This window comes from Trichechus manatus, unplaced genomic scaffold (genome assembly GCF_000243295.1).
Source record: "Trichechus manatus latirostris isolate Lorelei unplaced genomic scaffold, TriManLat1.0 scaffold00021, whole genome shotgun sequence".
In the NCBI taxonomy this organism is placed as follows: domain Eukaryota; kingdom Metazoa; phylum Chordata; class Mammalia; order Sirenia; family Trichechidae; genus Trichechus; species Trichechus manatus.
In genome coordinates this window covers 17,277,269-17,301,391 of record NW_004443957.1, presented here as the reverse complement: position 1 = coordinate 17,301,391, position 24,123 = coordinate 17,277,269, and the positions used below count along the sequence as shown (strand labels likewise).

Sequence of the window (24,123 nt, the reverse complement as noted above, 5' to 3'; positions counted from 1 at the left end):
AAAGAAAACAAAATAAATTTTAAAAAAAAGAACAAGAAAGGCCCCCAAAAGAAACAGAAAAAAAAGAAAAACCAACAAAAGAAGAAATCCCTTCAATGATCGCTCTGCACATCTGTGGAAGCTGAAGGGGAGTTCCTTGCCACACATCTCCGCCTGGCCAGAAAGGGCTCCCAACTCAAGAAAAGGAAAAAAAAACAAACAAAGAATTCAAAATGAACAAACGAGCCAAAGCCCCGGGATCCCACCAGCACGGTAGACCAGACCGGGAAGCAGCTCCACACTCGAATGGAGGTCCGCAGCCCCTCAGGAAGAAGCAAAGATGGCGCACGGAGCCAGGCACTTGAGCAAAAGGAGGGGGAGGTGGCAAGAGGCAAGCAAGAAATCAAAAGAAGCAGGAAAAAATAGAAGAAAAAAAAAAAAAACACCAGCAGCCAACAAATGGCACTCAGAGAGCCAGCTAGTGTGGGTGGTATTTCTGGACAAGAGACTGTGCCTGCAGGAAGCAGAGGAGGCCGAGTGTGGGTGAAGAAGGGTAGAGAGTGGGAAAGCGTGTATCACAAATTGCCGGCGCTCTGGAGCCCCTCAGGAAGAAGCAAAGATGGCGCACGGAGCCAGGCACTCGAGTGAAAGGAGGGGTAGGTGGCGAGAGGCAAGTGAGAAATCAAAAGAAGCAGAAAAAAAAAGCAACACTAGCAGCCAACAAATGGCACCCAGAGAACGGCCCGCTTGGGTGTGTGGAATCGAAGCAGCCGGCGCTTCCCGGTGAAGAGACCGTGACTGTGGGAAGCAGAGGAACAAACGAACAAAAACCCCGGGATCCCACCAGTGCGGTAGCCCAGACCCGGAAGCAGCTCCACGCTTGAATGGAGCTCCGCATCCCCTCAGGAAGAAGCAAAGATGGCGCACGGAGCCAGGCACTCGAGCGAAAGGAGGGGGAGGCGGCGAGAGTCAAGCAAGAAATCAAAAGAAGCAGAAAAAAAAATAAAAGCAATACCAGCAGCCAAGAAATGGCACTCAGAGAGCAAGCCAGTGCGGGCTGGTGTTTCTGGACAAGAGACTGTGTCCGCGGGAAGCAGATTAGGCCGAGTGTGGGTGAAGAAGGGTGGAGAGTGGGAAAGCGTTCATCACAAATTGCCGGCGCTCTGCAGCCCCTCAGGAAGAAGCAAAGGTGGCGCACGGAGCCAGGCACTTGAGTGAAAGGAGGGGGAGGTGGCGAGAGGCAAGTGAGAAATCAAAAGAAGCAGAAAAAAAAAAGCAACACTAGCAGCCAACAAATGGCACCCAGAGAGCTGCCCGCTTGGGTGTGTGGAATCCAAGCAGCTGGCCCTTCCCGGTCAAGAGACGGTGGCCGCGGGAAGCAGAGGAGGCCGAGCTGGGGCGAAGAGGGGTGGGGGGCGGGAAAGCGCACAGCGCAAATTACCGGTTGGTTTGTCTCCTGCTGGACGCTCCGTGAGGCTGTTTTCTCGTACCCCCGTTTGCTGGTCTCCGATAGGAGTCCAAGATGGCAGATCCGCGCTGCGTTAGCTGGTAGGGGACCTCTGCATGAATCTCTCCTCGCTCTCCGTTCTCTGTCAGTTTTCTCACTCAATTTGGTGCTTGGCTGAGTTCTTTATCTCTTCATTTGATGTTTTAGGGTTTCAGGATTATTGTGTTCTCTGTTTGGCTTAGTTTTTTGGATCTTTGCTGTGGAGGGACGGCGTGGTGCTTCTGCCTAGAGTGCCATTTTGCTGGAACCTTCCTGTTTCTAGCTTTTTAAGGAAGCACCATATCGTTTTCCATAGTGGTTGTACTGTTTTCATTCCCATCAACAGTGTATAAGAGTTCCAATCTTCCCACAACCTCTCCAGCATTTGTAGTTTTCTGTTTCTTTGATCGGTGCCATTATTGCTGGGGTGAGATGGTATCTCATTTTAGTTTTGATTTGCATCTTCTCCCTGGAGAAGGACATCATGCTTGGTAAAGTAGAGGGTCAGTGAAAAAGAGGAAGACCCTCAATGAGACGGATTGACACAGTGGCTGCAACAGTGGACTTAAGCATAACAACGATCATGAGGATGGTGGAGAACGGGGCTGTGTCTCATTGCAGTTGTACATTGGGTCACTATGAGTTGGAACCAACTCGACAGCACCTAACAACAGCAACAACAATGGCTAATGGAGGAGACCTGGTGGTGCATTGGTTAAAGTGATCGACTGCTAACTGAAAGGTTGGCAGTTTGAAACCTCCAGCAACTCTTCAGGAGAAAGAATGTGGCAGTCCACTTCCACAGAGTTACAGCCTTGGAAACCCTATGGGATCACTGTGAATTGGAATTGACTCTATGTCAGTGGATAATGGTTAATGATCACGAGCATCTCTTCATACATTTTTTAGCCACCTGAATGTCTTCTTTGGTGAAATGTCTGTTCATGTCCTTTGCCCATTTTTTAATTGGGTTGTTTGTCTTTTGTTGTTGAGGTGTTGAAATTTTCTGTAAATTTTAGAGATTCTGCCCTGGTTAGGTATGTCATAGCCAAAATTTTTTTCCCAGTCTGTAGGTTCTCTTTTTACTCTTTTGATGAAGTCTTTTGATGAGCATAAATGTTTAATTTTTGGGAGATTTCAGTTGCCTGGTTTATCCTCTGCTGTTTGTGCATTTTTAGTTCTGTTTAGTATTCTATTTATGCCATAGATTAGGGCTCCTACCATCGTCCCTATTTTTTCTTCCATGGTCTTTATAGTTTTAGGTTTTACATTTAGGTCTTTGATGCATTTTGCGTTAGTTTTTGTGTATGATGTGAGGTGTGGATCTTGTTTCATTTTTCTGCAGATGGATATCCAGTTTTGCCAACACTGTTTGTTAAAGAGACTTTCTCTTCCCCATTTAATGAACTTCAACCCTTTGTCAAAGATCAGCTGTCCATAGTGGATGGGTTTATTTCTGGGTTCTCAATTCTGTTCCGTTGGTCACACATAAGGCCTCTTGAATAACTTTGATTTTTCAAGCCCTGAGGAAAGATTAAAACTATCGCTAAAGCACATTAAAAACTATTTAAATGCTGAAAATGAATTGCTAGATTTTCTCAGATTTGTTGTAACGTAGCATTAAGGAAATAAGTGGGGGTAGGAAGGAGTAGAAGCATGTGTGGTATAGGTGTCAAAGTATGTACTGGATGTTATGCAATTCGAAAGAAAAATATTTTGTTTGGCATTGAAACATTTAAGGACTTTGTGACTTATGAATTACATAAATGTATGGCTTATAGAACAGTATAGAGCATCATACTCTCAATGAATACTTTGATGACTGTGTGTTGTAAAATGTTTCAAAAACATCAGAAAGTATAAAGCAGTAAATAAAACCATCTTTAATTTCATTATATGCATGTTTGTATGTGTGTGGTTGTGGGGATGAGGATATAAAAACAGTTTTTTACAGTTGCTAGGTACCAACCATTTTATGTGCATTGTCTCTTTCAGTCATCACATCAATCCTATAATGTAGGTATATTATTATCTGTATTTTCCGAATGAGGAAACAGGAGCTTAGAGAAGTCGTACAGCTAGAAAGTGATAAAACCTAGATTTGAACATGTTATTCTGGTTCCAAAGTACAAGCTCTTAACCTTTCTACTATACAATTTGAGTATATTTTAATTTTGTCTTTATTTTTTACACTTACATGGTGTATAACATATTCAAGATGGAAAAAGTAATTTGGCCTTTATTTTTGGTTACTGAGAGCCGGACCACACTGGAGCTAATGAGTGGAGGCTGACGAGACGAAGAGGGACCACCTGGTGGCACAATATTGATTAGCCTCAGGACTCATGATGTAATCTATCATGACCATGGGGAGTGACTGATAAGAACCCTGAATACAAAGGCTGGAGTTGAGGTTCACGAGAACATCTGCTCTCAGGAGGGTATACGTCCTTTGGAATATGGAAGTTCCATGTTTGGAACCCTCCTAGATCTCACCCTATCTGTCTGTTCATTTGTTTCCTTTCTGGTTGTAATGAATCTGTAGTCGTGTGTGTGGTGTACTCTCCGTGAATCATGTGAGTCATTCCATTGAATTATCAATCCCAAAGGGGCATTGAGAGCCAGCAGGTCAGAAAGTTAGGGTGTCATGTGGACTCACAAGCTTGCGGTGGCATCCTGAAGGGGTAGTGGCAAGCCAGCCCTGTATTTGTGGCCAGCATGTCACGTGGACTCCCAAAATTTGTGGCTGACATCTGCTTATTTGGCAATCTGAAGGGCGATGTTCTTTTAACATGTGAGCTCTGACCTAGCTCCATGTGGGGCTAGGGTCAGAGAGAGAGGGCTCTGGGGCTGGCTGGTGATGAGGTTGGTGAAGTGGGAAGATGAAGACTGGATCGATTTCCACCTTATGGAGTTGGATTTATGCTGATCCTTACCATGCAGTTGGTGACAAAAGTGGGATTTACCCCTTAAAAAAAAAAAAACCCCGTTGCTGTCGCGTTGATTCCGATTCATAGCAACTCTGTAGGACAGAGTACAACTGCCCCATAGGGTTTCCAAGGAGCACCTGGTGGATTTGAACTGCTAGCCTTTTGGTTAGCAGTCATAGCTATTAACCACTATGCCACCAGGTTTTTGCTCCTTAGCACAACATATTTTTAAGATATTTGGTACAGTATTGTGCATAAAGTTTTTCCTTTATTATTTAAAATAAGTGAGGTATAAAATACATTCATTGGGGTACATAGAGTATACAAATATAACAGTACAGCTCAATTCATTTTACATGTATATACATGTTACACCTGTGTGACTGCCACCTAGATCAAATTAGAACATTTTCAACACCACTAAAAGGTTTGCTCCTTTAAAAACTACTGATCAATATCCATCTGACCCCAACCCCACCCAGAGGTAACTATTATTCTGACTTCTCTATCACCATAGATTAGTTCTACCTCTTTTTAAAATTCAAATACTTGGAATCATATATATTCCTTCGGATCAGGGTCAACATAACATTTGTGAAATTTATGCATGTTGTCACATATATTCTTTATTTTTATTGCTATGATAAAATATATCCAATTTCTTATTGATGGACATTTAATTTTTATTTTGTTTCTCTTCAGTGTTTGGCTATGACAAATAAAGAGGCTGTGAACGTTCTTGAACATTGACATACGTACAGGTGTGTTTTCATGTTTCATTCCACCTAGGAGTGGAATTCTGGGTCATATGGTAACTGTTTAACCTTTTTAGGAACTGTCTCCTGTTTTCCCAAGAGGCTACACCGTTTTACATTACCACCTATAAAGTTGCCAATTTCTCCACATCCTCACCAACACTTATTATGTCTTTTTGATTATATCCATTCTAGTGGATATGAAGTAATATCTTATTGTGGTCTTGATTTGCATTTCCCCATGGTTAATGATGTTGAGCACCTTTTCATGTGCTCATTGCCCATTTCTATATGTGCTTTGGAGAAATGTCTATTCAGATCCTGTGCCCACTCTTTAAATTGGGTTGTCTTTTTATTATTGAGTTATATGATTTGCAAATATTTCCTTCAATTCTCTGGGTTGTCTTTTCACCTGTTTGATAGTGTCTTTTGATGTAGTGTTGATGAAGATCGTTTACCTAGTTTTTCTTTTATTGCTTGTGTTTTTGGTGTCATACTTTAAAAAACCATTGCCAAATCCAAGATCATGAAGATTTATGTCTGTGTTTTCTTCTAAGAGTTTTATAGTTTTCCCTCTTACATTTAGGTCTTTGATCCATTTTGAGCTGGTTTTGTATATGGTGTGAAATAGGTGTCCAACTTTATTCTTTTGCATGTGGATATCTAGTTGTCTCAGCACCCTAGAGACTATTTTTTCCTCCATTGAATTATTGTGGCACCCTTGTCAAAAATCAATTGACCATAAATGTGAGGGTTTATTTCTACACTCACAATTCTGTTTCATTCATTAATATGTCTATCCTTATGCCAGTACCACACAGTCTTGATTACTATAGCTTTGAAGAATGGTTTAAAATTGGAAAGTGTGAGTCCTCTGTATTCTTCTTTTTCAGGACTGTTTTGGCTATTCTGGGTTCTTTACAATCCCATATGAATTTTAGGATCAGCTTGTCAGTTTCTGCAAAAAATGCAGCTACAATTTTGGTAGGGATTGTGTTGAACTTGTAGATCGTTTGGGGGGAGTAGTACCATCTTAACAGTATTAAGTCTTCTGATCCATAAACATGGAATGTCATTCAGTTTATTTAGGTTTTTAATGTCTTTCAATGATGATTTGTAGTTTTCAGTATACAAGTCGTGTACCTTTTTTGTTAAATTTATTCCTTACTATATTATAATTCTTTTTCATACTTTCGTAAATGGAATTGTTTTCTTAATTTCATTTTTGGGTTGCTCATTGCTAGTGTATAGAAATACAGTTGATTTTTGTTTATTGATCTGGTATTGTGCATCCTTGCTGAACTCTCTTATTAGTTGTAATTGTGTTTTGAGTGGATTCCTTATGATTTTCTATATGCAAGATTACATCATCTGCAAATAGAGATAGTTTTACTTCTTCTTTTCTAATCTGGATGCCTTTTAAATTTCATTTTCTTAATTAATTGCCCTAGCTAGAACCTCCATTACAATATTGGATAGAAGTGGGGAGAGTGGACATCCTTGTGTTGTTCCTGATCTTAGGGGGAAAGCATTCAGTCTTTCACCATTAAGTACGATGTTAAGATTGATTCATTTTTAAGTGTGAAATTAGCCTTGCTTTCTTGGAATAAATCCCACTTGCTGGATTTGATTTGATAATTCTTTGTTTTAGAATTTTTGCATCATATTTATAATCTGTAATTATATTTTCTTGTAGTATTCTTATCAGAATTTGCTATCAGAGTTATATTAACCTCATAAAACTAGATGGAAAATATTCCGTGTGTGTGTGTGTGTGTGTGTATTAAACACTAAGTTGCTTTCCCCTGTCAAGTTACCTCTCTCACAAGCTTCACTGTACATATATATGTGTGTATATATGTGTAACTTTTATGTGTGTGGGTGTAGTAATACCTAGCAGTTCCATTCGACCAGGTGCTCCTTGGAAACTCAATGGGGCAGTTCTGCTTTGTCCTATAGGGTCACTATGAGTCAGAATAGACTCAACAGCAACAGGTTTATAGGTAAAGTAATGCTTAGCTAAATTCAACAATGAAGCCTTCTGAGCCTGGGGAGACTTTAAAAATTACAGATTCAATTTCCTTATCTGATGTAGGGACCGTTCACATTTTCTATTTTTTCAGTTTTGATGAGTTGGGTTTCTTAGGAACTTGTCCATTTCATCTTAAGTTGTAAAATTTATTAACCTACTGTTCACAGTATTATTTGTTATTTTAGTGTCTGAAAGGATGTGTAGTGATACCTTCTTTTTAAAATTTTCTCATAATTGTTAATTTATTTTTTCCTGAATATTTTTGTTAACGACTTATCAGTTTTATTAATCTTTTCAAATAACCGACTTTGACTTTGTTGATTGCTTCTATTGTACATTTCATTTCTGGATCGTTGATTTATGTTCTTTATTCTACTTTTTTAAATAATTTTTATTGTGGTAAATATATATGTAACAAAACATTTATCATTTTAGCATTCTTGACATGTACGATTCAGTGACATTAATTATGTTCATCATGTCATTTAATAATCATCATTATCCGTTTCCAAGTTTTTTCATCACCCTTAACAGCAGCTTGGTGTCCCCTAAGCAATTGCTCCCCCCAATCTCCTCATACCCCTGGCAACCACTAATGAACTTTGGTCTCTATGTTATTGTTGTGTGCCATCAAGTCAATTCCGACTCATAGTGACCCTATATGACAGAGTAGAAGTACCCCCTTAGGGTTTTCTAGACTGTAATCTTTATGGGAGCAGATCAACACATCTTTTCTCCCATGGAAAGGCTGGTGTATTTGAATCACTGACCTTTAGACTAGCAGCTGAGCCCTTAACCATTGCACCACTAGGGTGCCTTTTGGTCTCTGTACACTTACGTATTCTAGGTATTTCATGTAACTGGGAACCATCCCCACACAACCTCCAAAAATTTGTCCTGATTTATTTTCCCCAAATGTTGTCATTCCATTTGAGCCAAGCTCAATCCTCAGCCCATGCACATGATCAGCAAATGCCCCAGGTAAGAAAGCACCAGGAAAGAGCCTGTTCTCCTGAATTGCTCTCTGGTTTAGTTCTTTTAATCTTTTTTGCTTCCATGATCTCTATCAGGATCACTGATACAAGGGGAATAATCTGTGGGTGTGGTATAGTATCTAGGTCAACCATACAGTTTTTTGGTCAGATTGAAACAGGATATCTGAAGTTGATCTAATAGTCTAGGGGGATGCATAGTCTGATACATATTATCCATTTGACAATAGTGCCACTATTTATCTGTTGTAATATTTGTCTCCAGTGTCTTTATAAACATATTTTTTTATCCAGGTTTAAAAAAAATTGTTGCAGTGGAAGAGGTAGTCTATTTTATCTTCTTCCATCCTGTCTTGAAGTAGAAACCAGATGTGTATATAGTTTTTGTACTACTTTTTCTACTTAATATTATTGTCAAAGCACAGGAGAAATTTCACACTCTGTAAGAAATGAAAGCAAACAGTTTATTGAGGGAATATAACAGCTCGAGCTGGGGAACACATTTTTGAGGGTTTCACAGAGTATTACAATTCATTGGAAGACAGATGGGCCTTTTATTCAGTAAAATGTGGAAGGGTGTACGTGACCACAGTCATTTAGGTCTGGGGTTGCAAAAGGGTCACAAGACAATCACAAGTTAAAGTTTTACACTGTAAGCTGATCTGTTTTCTAACATAGACTTCCTGGAGCCAACTCACACGATCAGTTTCCCCTAACAATTATCTAAAGCATCTTCATGAACATTCTTTCCGATAACCATAAGCAAGTTGTTGTTGTTAGGTGCTGTCGAGTCGACTCCAACTCATAGCGACCCCATGGACAACAGAATGAATTCCAACAACAGCTACCCCGGTCCTGCACCATCCTCACAGTCGTTGTTATCCTTGAGTTCATTATTGCAGCCACCATGTCAGTCCATCTCGTTGAGGGTCTTCCTCTTTTTCATTGACCCTCTACCAAGCATGATATCCTTCTCCAGCAAATGGTCCCCCCTAATAACCTGCCCAAAGTATGTGAGATGAAGAATGCTTCTAAGGAGCATTCTGGCTGTACTTCTTTCAAGACAGATTTGTTCATTCTTCTGGCAGTCCATGGTATATTCAGTATTCTTTGCTGAAACCATAATTCAAAGGTATCAATTCTTCAGTCTTCCTTATTCATTGTCCAGCTTTGGCATGCATATGAGGCGATTGAAAACACCGTGGCTTGGGTCAGGCACACCTTAGTCCTTAAAATGACATCTTTGCTTTTTAACACTTTAAAGAGGTCTTTTGCAACAGATTTGCCCAATGCAATACGTTGTTTGATTTCTTGACTGCTGCTTCCATGGGTGTTGATTGCGGATCCAAGTAAAATGAAATCTTTGACAACTTCGATCTTTTCTCCGTTTATCATGGTGCTGCTTATTGGTCCAGTTGTGAAGATTTTTGTTTTCTTTATGTCGAAGTGTAATCCATACTGAAGGCTGTGGTCGTTGATCTTTATCAGTAAGTGTTTCAAGTCCTGTTCAGTTTCAGCAAGCAAGGTTGTGTCATCTGCATAATGCAGGTTGTTAATGAGTCTTCCTCCAATCCTGATGCCCTGTTCTTCTTCATATAGTCCAGATTCTTGGATTATTTGTTCAGCATACACATTGAATAAGTATGGTGAAAACATACAACCCTGAGGCACACCTTTCCTGATTTTGTACTATGCAGTATCCCCTTGTTCTGTTTGAATAACTACCTCTTGGTCTATTTACAGGTTCCTCATGAGCACAATTAAGTGTTCTGGAATTCTCATTCTTTGCAGTGTTATCCATAATTTGTTTGATCCACACAGTTGAATGCCTAACATAGTCAATAAAACACAGGTAAACATCTTTCTGGTATTCTCTGCTTTCAGCCGAGATCTATCTACATCAACAGTGATATTCCTTGTGCCAGGTCCTCTTCTGAATCCAGCGTGAATTTCTGACCGCTCCCTGTTGATATACTGCTGCAGCCGCTTTTGAATGACAATAGTTTAACAATAGTTCCACTGAAATTAACAGAAATTAACAGAAGTAACACCAGTGGGTCTGAGTTTCCAGTCATAGGCTTAGAGGAGCAGTGGCAAATCCAAAAATCAGTTAAGTTACCAGCAGTAGCTACTAATTGCGCTAGTCTAACAAATGCATTTTACTTCCAAGAGTTAGTGGGTGTCATGGATTGAATTGTATCCCCCAAAAATGCCTGTCAGCTTGACTGGGTCATGATTCCCAGTATCGTATGATTGTGTAATCTGATGTGATTTCCTTATGTGTTGTAAACTCTATCACTATGATGAGGTTATATGTGATCTCTTTATGTGTTGTAAATTCTATCACTGTGATGATGTTATGCTGATGAGGTTTACAAGATTAGATGGTGTCTTAATCCACTCTCTTTTGAGATATAAAAGAGAGAAGCGAGCAGAGACACATGGGAACCTCATACCACCAAGAAAGCAGTACCGGGAGCAGAGCGTGTCCTTTGGACCTGAGGTTCCTGCGCTGAGATGCTCCCAGACCAAAGGAAGACTGATGCATCACAAGAACCTTCCTCCAGAGCCGAGAAAGAGAGAAAGCGTTCCCCTGGAGCTGACGTCCTGAGTTTGTACTTGTAGCCTACTGGACTGTGAGAGAATGAACTTCTCTTTGTTAAAACCATGCACTTGTGGTATTTCTGTTGGAGCAGCACCAGATAATTAAGACAGTGGGGATTATTGAAAGTAGTAAAATAAACTTAAGAAGGGCTTCGTAATGAAGAAAGACTATCCAAAAATAAGACAGTAAGGCAGACAGCATAAGAATAACAGCTGTAATAAGGTAAGGTGCACAGATTTCTGTCACTCACCTGAAAATGAAACTTATCAAGGAAGAAGACCGCGTGTGTTTAATATCACAGTTAACATGAGAATAGCTATCATTATAAAGCAGTGTCCAAAAGTTTCAACAGTTTGCATGGGTTCTTGTTCCATGATCTTGGGATCAGCCATGTACTTCTGAGGTTCTGTGCTTCTGGCCACTAGGGCATCTTATAATTTTAAGTCCCCAGATGGCTGACAGGGGCAAGTGGGGGATTTAGTTCTTTTGAACTGTGATAAGTAGATTCAGGGTTTAACTCCTAATTTTGCTGCACAGGGGCTACTAAGAAGGACTAGATAGGATCCTTTCCAACGGGTTTCTAATGAGTCCTTTAGTTGATGCCTTTTCCAGTATATGTATTCTCCAGGGCAACGTTATGTATGTCTGAGGTGTTTGTTTTCTGGTCATCAAAGGCTTCTTTAACCTGAAAAAGGTATTTCTTAGAATATTGCATTAAGGACACACAATATTCCAGCAAATCAGCCTGTTCAACTTTAGGGCCCATGTAAGCAACAAAAGGGTGGACCATCGGTCTGCCAATAATTATTTCAGCTATTATTTGGGGCCCAAATAGCATGGACATCAGATTCAAAAGGACTAAAGGGAGAAATTTAGTCCAATGTAAATTTAAAGTTTCACAAAGTTTTGCAAGTTGGACTTTGATTATTTCATTAGTTCTTTCTACTAAACCAGGCAGTCAAGGGTGATGGGACAATGCAGTCTTTGATAAATGTGGAAAACCCACATAATTCTTGAACAACTTGGCCAGTAAAGTGAGCTCCCCGATTGCTACAATGAATTTTTGCCACCCTCCAAAGTAGGAATAATATGCTCAAGAAGCTTCTTTGCTACAAAAGCCGCAGTAGCATGATGTCAAGGAAGGGCTCTACCCAATGTGAAAACCTACAAATCATTACTAATAAATATTTATAACTGCTTGAAGGTAGCAGTTGAATAAAATCTAGTTACCTTTCAAGCATAGGCCCAGAGGGCAAAGGGTATCATCTAGATTGGACTTTAAGATCCTTTCCAGGATTATAGCAGGGATAAATGAGGCAGTAATTAGTTTCATACAAAGCAGCCTCAGAGAATTTCCAGCACCAATATTTTTTCATGATTTTGATCATTTTACCACTTCCCAGGTTGGAACTTCCGTGCAAGGCTCGCATCATAGGTACATGTAAAAATATTTAGATAAGACTAGTTTCTTACTTGGTGCAGTCCATGGTTTAGTATCGGGGTCCTGGTGACAGCCTTCTCTTTTCCAGGTCTCAGCTTCCTTAGTTTGGGCCAATTGTTGATGCTTCACAAGTTTTTCTAAAGTTAATTAACAAAGGTTAAAGTTATTGATAAATAGATCAGGATAGTCCTCATCCTTGGTTTTCATGAGAGCTGACACAAGTTGAGAGGCAGCTCGTTTAGCAGCCACATCAGCAAGACTGTTCCCTCTAATTTCTTCGGTTTGAGGTATCCCTTTTGTTGATACACTTGTATTTTTATTACAGCAACTTCAGAAGGGTGTAATAAGGCGTACAAAAGGTCCGCCACCAAAGCTTCTTTTTTATAGTGCATCCAAAACTCATTACCATCAAGCAAGAAGAGCCAGGAACATGCGTCCTTTGGACCCAGGGTCCCTGCACTGAAAAGCTCCTTGACTAGGGGAAGATTGATGACGAGAACCTTCCCCCAGAGCAAACAGAAAGAGAAAGCCTTCCCCTGGAGCTGGTATCCTGAATTCAGACTTCTAGACTCCTAGACTGTGGGAGAATAAATTTCTCTTTGTTAAAGCCATCCACTTGTGATACTTCTGTTTCAACAGCCCTAGATAACTAAGACAGCAACCAAGTCTCCTTTTTTATAGTGCATCCAAACCCAAAAAACCAAACCCGTTGCCGGCGAGTTGATTCCAACTCATAGCCACCCTATAGGACAGATTAGAACTGCACCATAAGATTTCCAGGGAGCAGCTGGTGGACTTGAACTGATGACCTTTTGGTTAGCAGCCGAGCTCTTTACCACTGTGCCACCAGGGCTCCATAATACCTCCAGAAGAGGTTAAAAATCCTCCGTGTTCCATAACATTCCAAAATCACACACAATTTCAAAACAATATCTAGAGTCGGTGTTAATATTTATGGACTTTAGCAATTTTGCAAGCTCTGGTAAGGGCAGTTTATTCAGCCTTTTGGGCTGAGATTGCTTCAGGAAATGTTTAACTCTTAAGAATTTTAGCAGGAAGATCCATCTTGAAAATGAGAAGCATTTGGGTCAGGCTTTAGATAAGAGCTGTCCACAAATAAAACTAAATCAGGGTTAGTTAAAGGAGTCTCTTTTAATTCCTTTCAAGGGGTTAATAATTGTTTGGTTAAATCTAAACAGTCATGAGAAAGACAGTCATTTTCATAAACTGTGGAGAGTGGGAGGCTGGATTCAAACAGGCCACAGAATTGAGTCTGACATTCAAAGCAGCTAGGAGAAGGACTTCATAAGAAGTGAGTCTGCTAGCAGAAAGATGTTGATTTAAAACAGAATGAAGTAAGCCAGATACAGCATGGGGCACATAAACATCTAAAAAGTTTCCTAACACAGTGTTCGTTGTGGTCTCCACTAAGCAGCAGCAGCCACAGCCCTGAGGCACGGAGGATAACCTCCGACACAGGATCAAGCTGCAAGCTATAGTAGCTTGTAGGTCTCTGTTGTCCTACACGTTTTGGAGTTAAAACACCTAGCATTCCCAAACACTTTATGAAAAAACAAGGAAAAATCTGAATGATAGGAAAACCTAAGGTGGGTGTATTCATTAAAGCCTCTTTTAATTTGGTTATTGCTTCTTTATCTTCTGATATTTGGAATGAGTCTGGTTCAGAGGCTTTCAAATATTTGTACAAAGGTTGAGCCATTAGAAGTTAGGAATCCAGCCTCGGTAATAACCACAAAGTCCTAAAAGACCTCATAGTTGTTTCTTTGTTTCAGGTACAGAATAAGCAACAATAGCTTCTTTTCATTTAAGGTTAATAGAGATGCCTTCTGCAGAAATTAAATGACCTAAATATTTGACAGATGACTGGGCTAACTAATTTTTCTTCAGAAATTTTATGTCCTCCCACAGCTAAATGTTCTAACAAAGTTACACTGTCTTCAAGGCAAGTCTGGTGGGAGGCAGAGCAGAACAGTAAATCCTCAACATATTGCAGCAATGTGAATTTATTTGCAAACTGCAAAGGCTGCAAATCTGCATGGAAAATCAGAGAAATATGTGGAAGATTCAGTGCATCCTTGGGGCAATACAGTCCAAGTAAACTGTTGATTTTGCCAAGTAAAGGCAAAAAATACTGACTTTCAGGATGCACAGGGAAGCTGAAAAAGGTGCTACAAAAATCCACAACCATAAAATGAGTTATGACCAAGCGGACATTGGAAAGTATCAAATGGGGATTAGTAACTACTGAGAATCTAGGAATAACAATACTGTTGATAGCACATAAATTCTAGACAAACCTTTATCCTCTGTTGTTTGGTTTCCTGACTGGGAGCATGAGGGTGTTACAGGGACTACTGCAAGGAACAACAAGGTCTTGAGAAAGAAAATCTTGTATAATTGGAGCAAGCTCTTCCTTTGCCTCTCATTTAAGGGGATATTAAGGAATCTTCAGTAAGGGCTTGGATAAGTCAATCTGGATCTTAATTGGTTCTGCTGATAAAACTCAGTCTCCATCTCTGGATGTAGTGGCCCATAAAGTTTCAGATCCTGAAGACAGAATTTCAGATGAGAGAGAACTTGGCGGATTCGAATTTTGGAGAGGCGTAATAAGAGCCTGTATATAGCAAATAGCATCTTTATTTTGAGCCTTGGTTATTTCAGAATCTGCCATTATTGACTTCAAAGAATTAGGCAAATTTAACAAAACTTCTTTTTCATTAAATTGTAAGTGACATTCCATTCAAATAACAAGTCTCTCCCTAGTAAATTAACAGGAGTGTTAAACCGAAAAAGAAACCCGTTGCCATCGAGTCGATTCTGACTCATAGCAACCCTATAGGACAAAATAGAACTCCCCCTGTAGTTTTAAGGAGCAGCTGGTGGATTTGATTTGCTGACCTTTTGGTTGGCAGCCGAGCTCTTAACCATTATGCCACTTAATAGGAGTGTTACGGCTGAGTAAAAAGGGATGTAGATTTCCCATATGGCCTAAGAGTATTTAGGACAGGCAAGGAATGAGTCAAAACCTGATAGCTACCCTCAGTATCTTTGAAGTATTATTATTCCAGGCAGGGGCTTTTGTAAACAAGTGGGGTTGGTGACAGATAAGGTGGCTCTAGTATCAGTTAAAATTTACAAGGTTCTTCATTAATGTACATTGTGGTTTCTCCTTGTGAGTTAAGTGCCACCATAGGAAAAGTCCCTGTTCTCTCCCCAAGTCCTTTCATTATAAATCAGGTTGAAAGGCCTTCTGCTTAGATAGTTTCTTTTGGTGGTTCTTTAATTTGTAACAGTCTTTTTAACAATGCCCAGGTTTCTTGCAATAATGGCAAGTACCAGGTTTAGTGCCTCCAAAAGACTTAGAATTTTACTTTTGATTATGAGATTGTAGCTGTTGCAATTGTAGGGCCATGAGTTTATTAACTTTTGAGGCTTGTTTGTTGTCTAAGGTTGAGAGTTTGTGAGCCAAATTAGTTCAACAATGGGAGCAGTGTCTCTTTAACAAAGCTGAAATTTTAGGTCTGAGGCCTGAGACCAATGTGGCATCAAAGTTCCCATAGCCCTTGGGGCTAATGGATCAAGCCCGGAATGTTCAGAAATTTTGGGAATAACCTAGTTTGATAGTCATAAACACTGTCGTCTTTCTTCTGTGTACAAGAGTGAATTTAGTCCAGTCTGTTATTGGGAAAAGAGCCTTAGGGATGGCCTCAGGTAATCTTTACCTATCATTCGATCATCCTCAAGTAACCTAGCAGGTGTTTTGTCCATATTTAATGCTAAACTATTCTTAGGATCTTTCCATTCACCATGTTCTAACCATAATTGGGTGATTCCAGGTGCTGTTATCATATGGGCTAGTTGGTACAAATCTGGAAGTCCAGGTTGGTAAGCCTCAGTAAAAATTTTAAATTATTCGGCAAGTTCGTAGGGGTCCTCGCATAGTTTTGGAAAATCCTTTACAACATTACATAATTCTGTGCGAGTCCAACGTATAAAGTTTATACCAGTGTTGCAGAATCCAGAAGACTAATTTAAAGGACATTTCAGATATAGTTTTAGGCCCCTTGTGTGTTCTTTAGGAAAAAAAGGATGTTCAGACAGAGTATTGTTAGAAGAATAAGAAGGCAAAGAGAGATACAGAGGGGTAGTATTCAGCTGGGGAGCAGAAGGAGCAGATGCCGGACTTTGGCATTGTAATTTTTTGTTTAGCTTGATCAATTTAGAAACGGTGTCCTGCAGAGTGGCTATTTTACTGTCCTGGTATCTCTTAGAAGCTTCTAGGTACCCATCAAAATAGGCATCCCGATGAGGTTGCTTAATTCAGGATCCCTTGTTTTCTAATTTACTGTACAGAAAAACTAATTTAGAAAGTTCAGATGAACCCCAAAGTGGCCACTGATTTACCAGACTGTCTCTGGTGAGATTATGCCAACCAGACAAAAATGCACATCTTGAGGGATGAAGATGCTTGTTCACATAGTAGGCAGGAGTCCCGGAAGGTGGCTCCGAGCTGCCCCTTGATGTAGCATTTCCCATATTTCCAGCAGACAGATTAAAAGCACATTGAAAAATAGACACAAACGGTATGTGCTCTAAAATTAGATTGAAACTTTTGTTCTCATAGAGCCTGACAAAAATTCCTATCAGAACTCTGCCATGGAGTTTGGTCACTGTTTGTTTTGCAGGGTGCCTTCGTTGCATGATAATTGTCTTGCAGCTAGTGGGCAGCCTAATGCTTCTGGTCCATCTCATGTCCAGCTTATCTTTTCACAGGAGTCTTTCAGTTGGTGGCGAGTGCCCTAGAGGCTTTTAAATATTTAATGGTGCCCGCAGATTTTTTTATAGCTCAACAAACTCTAGGATTCCTCAGTAGCAATCATATAAAACCTAGTCCAGCACAAACCCAAACCCCTCCAGCATAACTGTGGGAAAACATAAAAACAGATCCTTCAGTAAAAACTCAGAGCTTCAACGTGAGGAAGCAGAGCTTGGATCCAAGAAGTTATTTACCTTAAAGAGACTCGTGAAGCCCACAGAAATGGAGAGCCCAGATTGGCCCTGGTGGTACCTAGCTCGAATCCCTGGCACCTCAAGGGTCACAGAAGACAGTGTACCGTTGGAATCCCATTTCTGATACCAGAAATGTCAAAGCGCAGTACAGATCTCACACTGTGTTAGAAATGAAAGCAAAGAATTTATTGAATATAGCAGCTCAAGCTGGGCAACGCCTTTGTGGGGGTTTCACAAAGTGTTCCAGTTCATTGGAAGAGAAGTGGGTCTTTTATGCAGTAAAATGGGGAAGGGAGTATGTAACCAATGTGACCACAGTCATGTAAGTCTAGGGGTTGCAGAAGGGTCACAAGACAATCACAAGTTAGTTTTACACTGTTAGCTGATCTATTTTCTAACATAGACTTCCTGGAGCCAACTCACACAGTCGATTTTCCCCAAGGATTGTCTAAAACATTTGCATAAACATTCTTTCTGATAACCTTAAGCAAGTAGAACCACATCGTTGAGTATCCAAGGGAATAGAATTAATGGGGGGATGTGCACATATTCTGAAAGCTGAAAAAGTTGAAGACAAAACAGAGCCTACTTTGGACCCTTGCTTGTGTCAGCCATTTTAGTCATGCCAGGTGCCTCATTTTTTAGTATGCCCTCACACATTATATAATGAGCATTTTCCCATGCCATTAAATATTCCTCAAAAATATTTTTAATCATTGCTTTATAAGGTTTTTTTTTTTTGTTTTTTTTTTTTTTTGGTGTGTATGTGTTTTAATAGCTTCTGAAGCTGCGGGCCTTGCACTCCTGGCAAGAGTGGAGTACATGGTATATGTGAGAAGATACGAGAAACCGCAAGATAAATTGGTGCATCATCCCAGCATACCCATTTTCCTTGACTCTTTAAGGGATATAAATAGCTTAGAAATAACTCCAAATTATATATTTTGTATAAGCAAACATAGATATGTATTTGTGGAATAGGATGTAAAATGCACATGAATTACTTAGATAAAACAAGACTTCAAGGAAATTTTATGTTTTCAGTAGGGTTGTGCAAAAGAGTTTGAAAAGTGCAATGGCTTAAGATATTATTCCTGGTTTTCTTGGTCTCAGTAGCTTCTCTTCCAAGAGTTAGTGGTTTTTAGTTTAGTCTGCTTCTATAAAGATTACAGAAGTCTGTAAAGATACAGCAGTCTGCTTCCATAAAGATTATAGCCTTGGAAGCTGTATGGGGCAGTTCTCTGTCCTGTAGGTTCTCTATGAGTTGGAATCAACTTGATGGCCCCAGGTTTGGTTCAAGGAGCCCTGGTGGCACAGTGGTTAATCACTTAGCTGCTAACCAAAAGGTTAGCAATTTGAACCCACCAGCCACTCCACGAGAGAGATGACAGTCTGCTTCCATAAAGATTACAGCTTTGGAAACTATGGAGCAGTTCTACTCTGTCTTATAGGGTCACTATGAGTAGGAATCACATTTTAGCGTCTTGAAATTGAAATAGATACTACAATTACCATTAGCCCAGTAATTCAGTTGTCATTGTCTGCATTTGAATAACCTTAATTTTTATCTGTTAATGTTGTCACTTCATTTGAGCTAGGTTCATTGTTTTGTTGACTTTATTGCCATTTAAAGTATTTTCAGAAAGATGATTATGATTTCATATTGCAAAAAAGTTATTATATATGTAGAAAGGCACATAAACAGAAGCTAGGAGTAAATTTGATATTAGTAAAGCAAAATATTCATCATTAGAGGAATTACCATTTGCATGTGTATATCAAAAAAACTATTATAGGAAAAGTTACTTTATATTTTGAATCCAACTTTAACAGTTTATGCTGGCTTTTTATTTCTTTTGAAATAATTTTACACTCATAGAAAAGTTACGAAAACAGTAGAGTTTCCATATACCCCTCACACAGCTTCCGCTAATATTAACTTTTTATCTACCATAATACAGTTATCAAAAGCAGAAATTAACATTGGTCTGATACTGTTCTCTAAATGCTAGATTTATTTGAATTTCAATAGTTTTTCTACTAATGCTGAATATGTTTTCTATTCCAGGGTTATCCTATCCAATATCTCACATTGGATTTAGTTGTTATTTCTTCTTAGTCTCCTTCAATCTGTTATAATTCCTCAGTCTTTCCTTATCTTCTATGATCTTGACTTTTGAAAAGTATTGATCAGTTATTTTCTAGAATGTTCCTCAATTTGAGTTTATCTACTGTCTTCTCATGATTAGAATTAGGTTATGCATTTTTTGCAAGAACCATAATTAAGGAGTTCATAATGTTGATATGTTATTGATGGTCATGTTTACCTTGATCACTTTGTTAGGGTAATATCTGCCAAGTTTCTCTCCTGTAAAGTTATTATCTTTCCTTTGCAGTTTATTAATATCTTAGGGGAGATACTTTGAGGCTATGCAAATCCTGTTTCTTCACAAACTTCTGCCCTCTGTTTTAGCATCCATCTGTAGATCTTGTTAGTCATGGTTATTATTGTGTTTACCTAATGATGATTTTCTACTTCCCTCTTTCTTTCTACATTTCTTAATTGGAATTCTACTATAAGGAAGAACTGGCCCTTTACGCCCATTCCAGGCTCCTCTTGTATTCCCTGGAATCAAGCCTTGAAGCCCCGGAATCATCTACTTCTCCAGGAAGCTCTGGTTTCTTTTATTGAAGAATGGTGTTTAGAAACCAAGATCTGCACATTAGGTGTGTTTATTCCTACTGGGATGTCATTGCTTCACAGCTCTCTCAGCAGACAGAGCTAAGAAATGTATGTGTATGTACGAAATATACGTGTACTAATCCATGTATATACACATACTATATTTCCGTAGATATATGTCTATATGTATGTATGTGTGTGTGTATATATATACATATATGTAACATACAACGCCATGAATGTATGCTGATACCTTTCATCTTAACCAACACCACAGAGTTTAGTTCAGCTTTTCGTTATTTGTGACTATTTTCTCTAATTATGAGAATTCTGATTCTCATTATCTGCAATGATTTATTTCATTCAGTTCTAGTATATACATAAAGTACTTTGAGAATTACTAACTCATACCCCTGTGAGAAGTTGTAATATAGCAAAATGAATTGTCTAAATTCATGAGGGATAAGAATCAGGTTCAACACCAAGCTGGTTCACATAAGGCAGAGGTCAAGCCAATCTCCACTTTCCCACTTTAACATTATTTCTGACACCAGCTGCACTTCTCACGATACTCTCTACTTCTGTACAGTATTCAATAATTTGTTGCAACAACCACACAGAACTCACAGACCATACTCAAAATTACTTGATTTATTAGGGAAGTAACAGGCTACAACTCAGGATCAGGATCAACTTGGAAGTAACAGGAACAACTTGGGATCAAGATCAGGAAGCACACAGGCAAGGTCTGGAAGGGTTCGCAAAGTGGAGAGTACTTCTTCAGCAGGACAGCTTCCGACCAGGACAACTCTCTTAGCTGCTCTGCTGTCATGCCTCTTTGCTGTTGGGACTGCTCTGGTCCCATGGTGCTCTGCTTCTCTGCCAGCCTAGATTTTAGCCTGCAGCTTTCTCAGCTAACTGGCCCAGCACTTAGCTGGCAGCTCTCTCAGCTGCAGCTTTTTTTTTACCAGGCCAAGGAGGGTATTAAGCACAGAGCCTTTATGTCTCAAAGGATGCACACCCCTCCTAGCTGTTGTCAACCAGGAGGCCTTGAAAGCCTCTACATTTCAGCCCTTTGTATATACCCGTTGTCATCAGTTATAGGGTGGGACCTCCCTCACCAGACCAGAGTTCAACCAATCTTCAATTACCCATTAGATGTCAGTCAACTCAGGTCTTGTACAAAATTAACATTCTCTGGTGGCAGAGACCAGCTCCTCTGGGCAAAAGTAACAAACCCTTTGGAGTAGAAAACAACCTGGGAGATCCCGCAGTTTGCTTCTTCAAAGAACTAGGGCAAAGGTAAAAACTCCTCAGGGCGTGTATCCCCTTTTCTCTTACATGAATGGTTGCATGCTATAGATACTCCTTTGTGCTTTTTTTTTTTTCACTTAACGATATGCTCTAGAAGTTACTCCATATCATTTCTTAGAAATTTTCCTTGTTTCTTTCACAGCTGCATAGTACTCCCTTATATGGATTTATTCAACCACTCATCTATGTATGGACATTTAGGTGGTTTCCAATGTTACGCAGTTACAAACAATGCTATAATTAATAACCTTGTGCACATGTATTTTCATATTGTTAGAGGTGTACCTTCAGGGTAGATAGATTCCTAAAAGTGGTATTAGTGAGTAAAAAGACAAGTGCATATATAGTTCCGTTAGGTATTGCCAAATTTCCTTTCAGAAGGCTTGTACCAAGTTTCATTTCCATCAGCACTATATGAGATTGCCTGTTTTCTTACAACCTTGGCAATATATTGTACTTTTGTATTTTCAAATTTTCCCCAATATAATAGATGAGAAATGGCATCTCATTGTTCTTTTAGTTTAAACCCATAAAAACCCGTTGCCATCAAGTCGATTCTGACTCATAGCAACCCTATATAGGACAGTAGAACTGCTGGATAGAGTTTCCAAGGCTGTAATCTTTACAGTAGACTGCCACATCTTTCTTCTACAGAGTGGCTGGTGAGTTTGAACCACCAGCCTTTCGGTTAGCAGCCGAGTGCTTAAACACTGTGCAACCAAGACTCCTCCTTGTTTTAGTTTACATGTCTCTAATTTTGAGTGAGTTTTGGGTTTTTTTTTTTTTTCATATTTGGAGGGCCATTTTATATCCTTTTTAATGAATTATTCATATTTTCCTTACTTTTCTATCAAGTTTTTGGTCTTTTGTTCCTTGGTTTTTAAGAGTGTGTATTAAAGACATTAGTCTTTTGTCTGTGGTATATGTTAAAATATTTTCTCCCAGTTTGTCAGTTGACTTTTTATTTTATTTATAGTGAATTTGTCATACAAAATTTTTTATTATTATGTACTCAAATTTATCACTTTTTCTTTTTTAATGCCTCTGGATTTTGAGTCCTAGTTAAAAACTTTCCTTTATACCAAGGTTAAAGAAAAATTCGCCCATGTTTTCTTCCAGCACAGGCATACCTCAGAGATAATACGGGTTCAGTTCCAAACCACTGTGATAAAGCAAATATTGTGATAAAGCGAGTCACACAAATTTTTTGGTTTCCCAGTGCACATAAATGTTATGTTTATACTGTAGTCTGTTAAGTATGCAATAGCATTAGGTATAAAAAAATGTACATACCTTAATTAAAAAATACTTTATTGCTTAAAAAAATGTTAACCATCATCTTAGCCTTCAATGAGTCATAATATTTTTGCTGGTGTAGGGTCTTGCTTTAATGTTGATGGCTGCTGACTGATCAGGGTGGTGGTTGCTGAAGTTTGAGGTGGCTGTGGCAATTTCTTAAGATAAGACAGCAGTGAAGTTTTCCACATCAGTTGACTCTTCCTTTCACAAAAGATTTCTCTATAGCATGTGATGCTGTTTGATGGCATTTTACCCACAGTAGAACTTCTTTCAAAATTGGAGTCAGTCCTCTCAAACCCTGCTGATGCTTTATCAACTAAGTTTATGTAATATTCTAAATCCTTTGTTGTCATTTCAACAATGTTCACAGCATCTTTATCAGGAGCAAATTCCATCTCAAACTACTTTCTTTGCTCATCCATAAGAAGCATCTTCTCATCTGTTAAAGTTTTATCATGAGATTGCAGCAATTCAGTCACATCTTCAGGCTCTACTTCTAGTTCTCTTGCTATTTCCACCACATCTGCAGTTACTTCTTCCTTGGAAGTCTTGAACCCCTGAAAGTCATCCATGAGGGTTGGAATCTATGTCTTCCAAACTGCTGTTAATGTTGGACCTCCTCCCATCTCCCATGAATCATGAATGTTCTTAATGGCATCTATAATGGTGAATCCTTTCCAGAAGATTTTCAATTTACTTTGCCCAGATCCATCAGAGGAATCACTATCTATGGCAGCTATAGCCTTACAAAATGTATTTCTTAAATAATAAGACTTTAAATTTAAAATTACTCCTGGGTCCATGGGCTGCAGAGTGAATATTGTATTAGCAGACATGAAAATAACATTAATCTCCTTGTATATCTCCATCAGAGCTCTTGAGTAACGAGATGTATTGTCAATGAACAGTAATATTACAAAAGGAATCATTTTTTCTGAGCAGTAGGTCTCAACAGTGGGCTTAAAATATTCAGTAAACCATGTTGTAAACAGATGTGCTCTCATCCAGGCTTTGTTCCATTATTGAGCACAGGCAGAGTAGATTTAGCATAATTCTTAAGGGCCCTAGGATTTTTGGAATGGTAAATGAGCACTGGCTTCAACTTAAAGTCATCAGCTGCATTAGCCCCTAACAAGAGAGACAGCCTGTGAGCTTTAAAGCCAGGCATTGACTTCTCTCTAGCTCTGAAAACCCTAGATGGAATCTTCTCCCAATAGAAGGCTTTTGTCTGCATTGAAAGTCTGTTGTTTAGTGTAGCCACCTTCATCAATTATTTTATCTACATCTTCTGGATTACTTGCTGCAGCTTCTACATCAGTACTTGCTGCTTCACCTTGCACTTTTATGTTATGGAGATGGCTTCTTTCCTTAAACCTCGTGAACCAACCTCTTCTGGCTTCAGACTTTTCTTCTGCAGCTTCTTTACCTCTCTTAGCCTTCACAGAATGAAGAAAGTTAGGGCCCTCCTCTGGATTAGGCTTTTGCTTGAGGGAATGTTCTGGCTGGTTTGTTCTTCTATCCAGACCACTAAAATTTTCTCCATATCATCAGTAAGGCTGTTTCACTTTTTTATCAT

The 24,123-nt window shown here is 39.2% G+C and overlaps 1 protein-coding gene across 2 annotated transcripts in view; it reads left to right on the top strand.

The window, feature by feature from the left end:
* The window catches only part of ACBD6 (acyl-CoA binding domain containing 6), a 239,069-nt gene that overhangs the window by 119,614 nt on the left and 95,332 nt on the right, over positions 1–24,123 (top strand). The window contains exon 7 of one of the 2 annotated variants that reach the window (XM_023728087.1): positions 5,098–5,963. The exons of the other annotated variant lie outside the window; for it this stretch is intronic. Within the exon in view, the coding sequence (XP_023583855.1) occupies positions 5,098–5,145 (48 nt within the window). The 3' untranslated portion in view covers positions 5,146–5,963. Of the gene's footprint in view, positions 1–5,097; positions 5,964–24,123 lie in introns of those variants that run through there. 2 annotated transcript variants of the gene reach the window in all.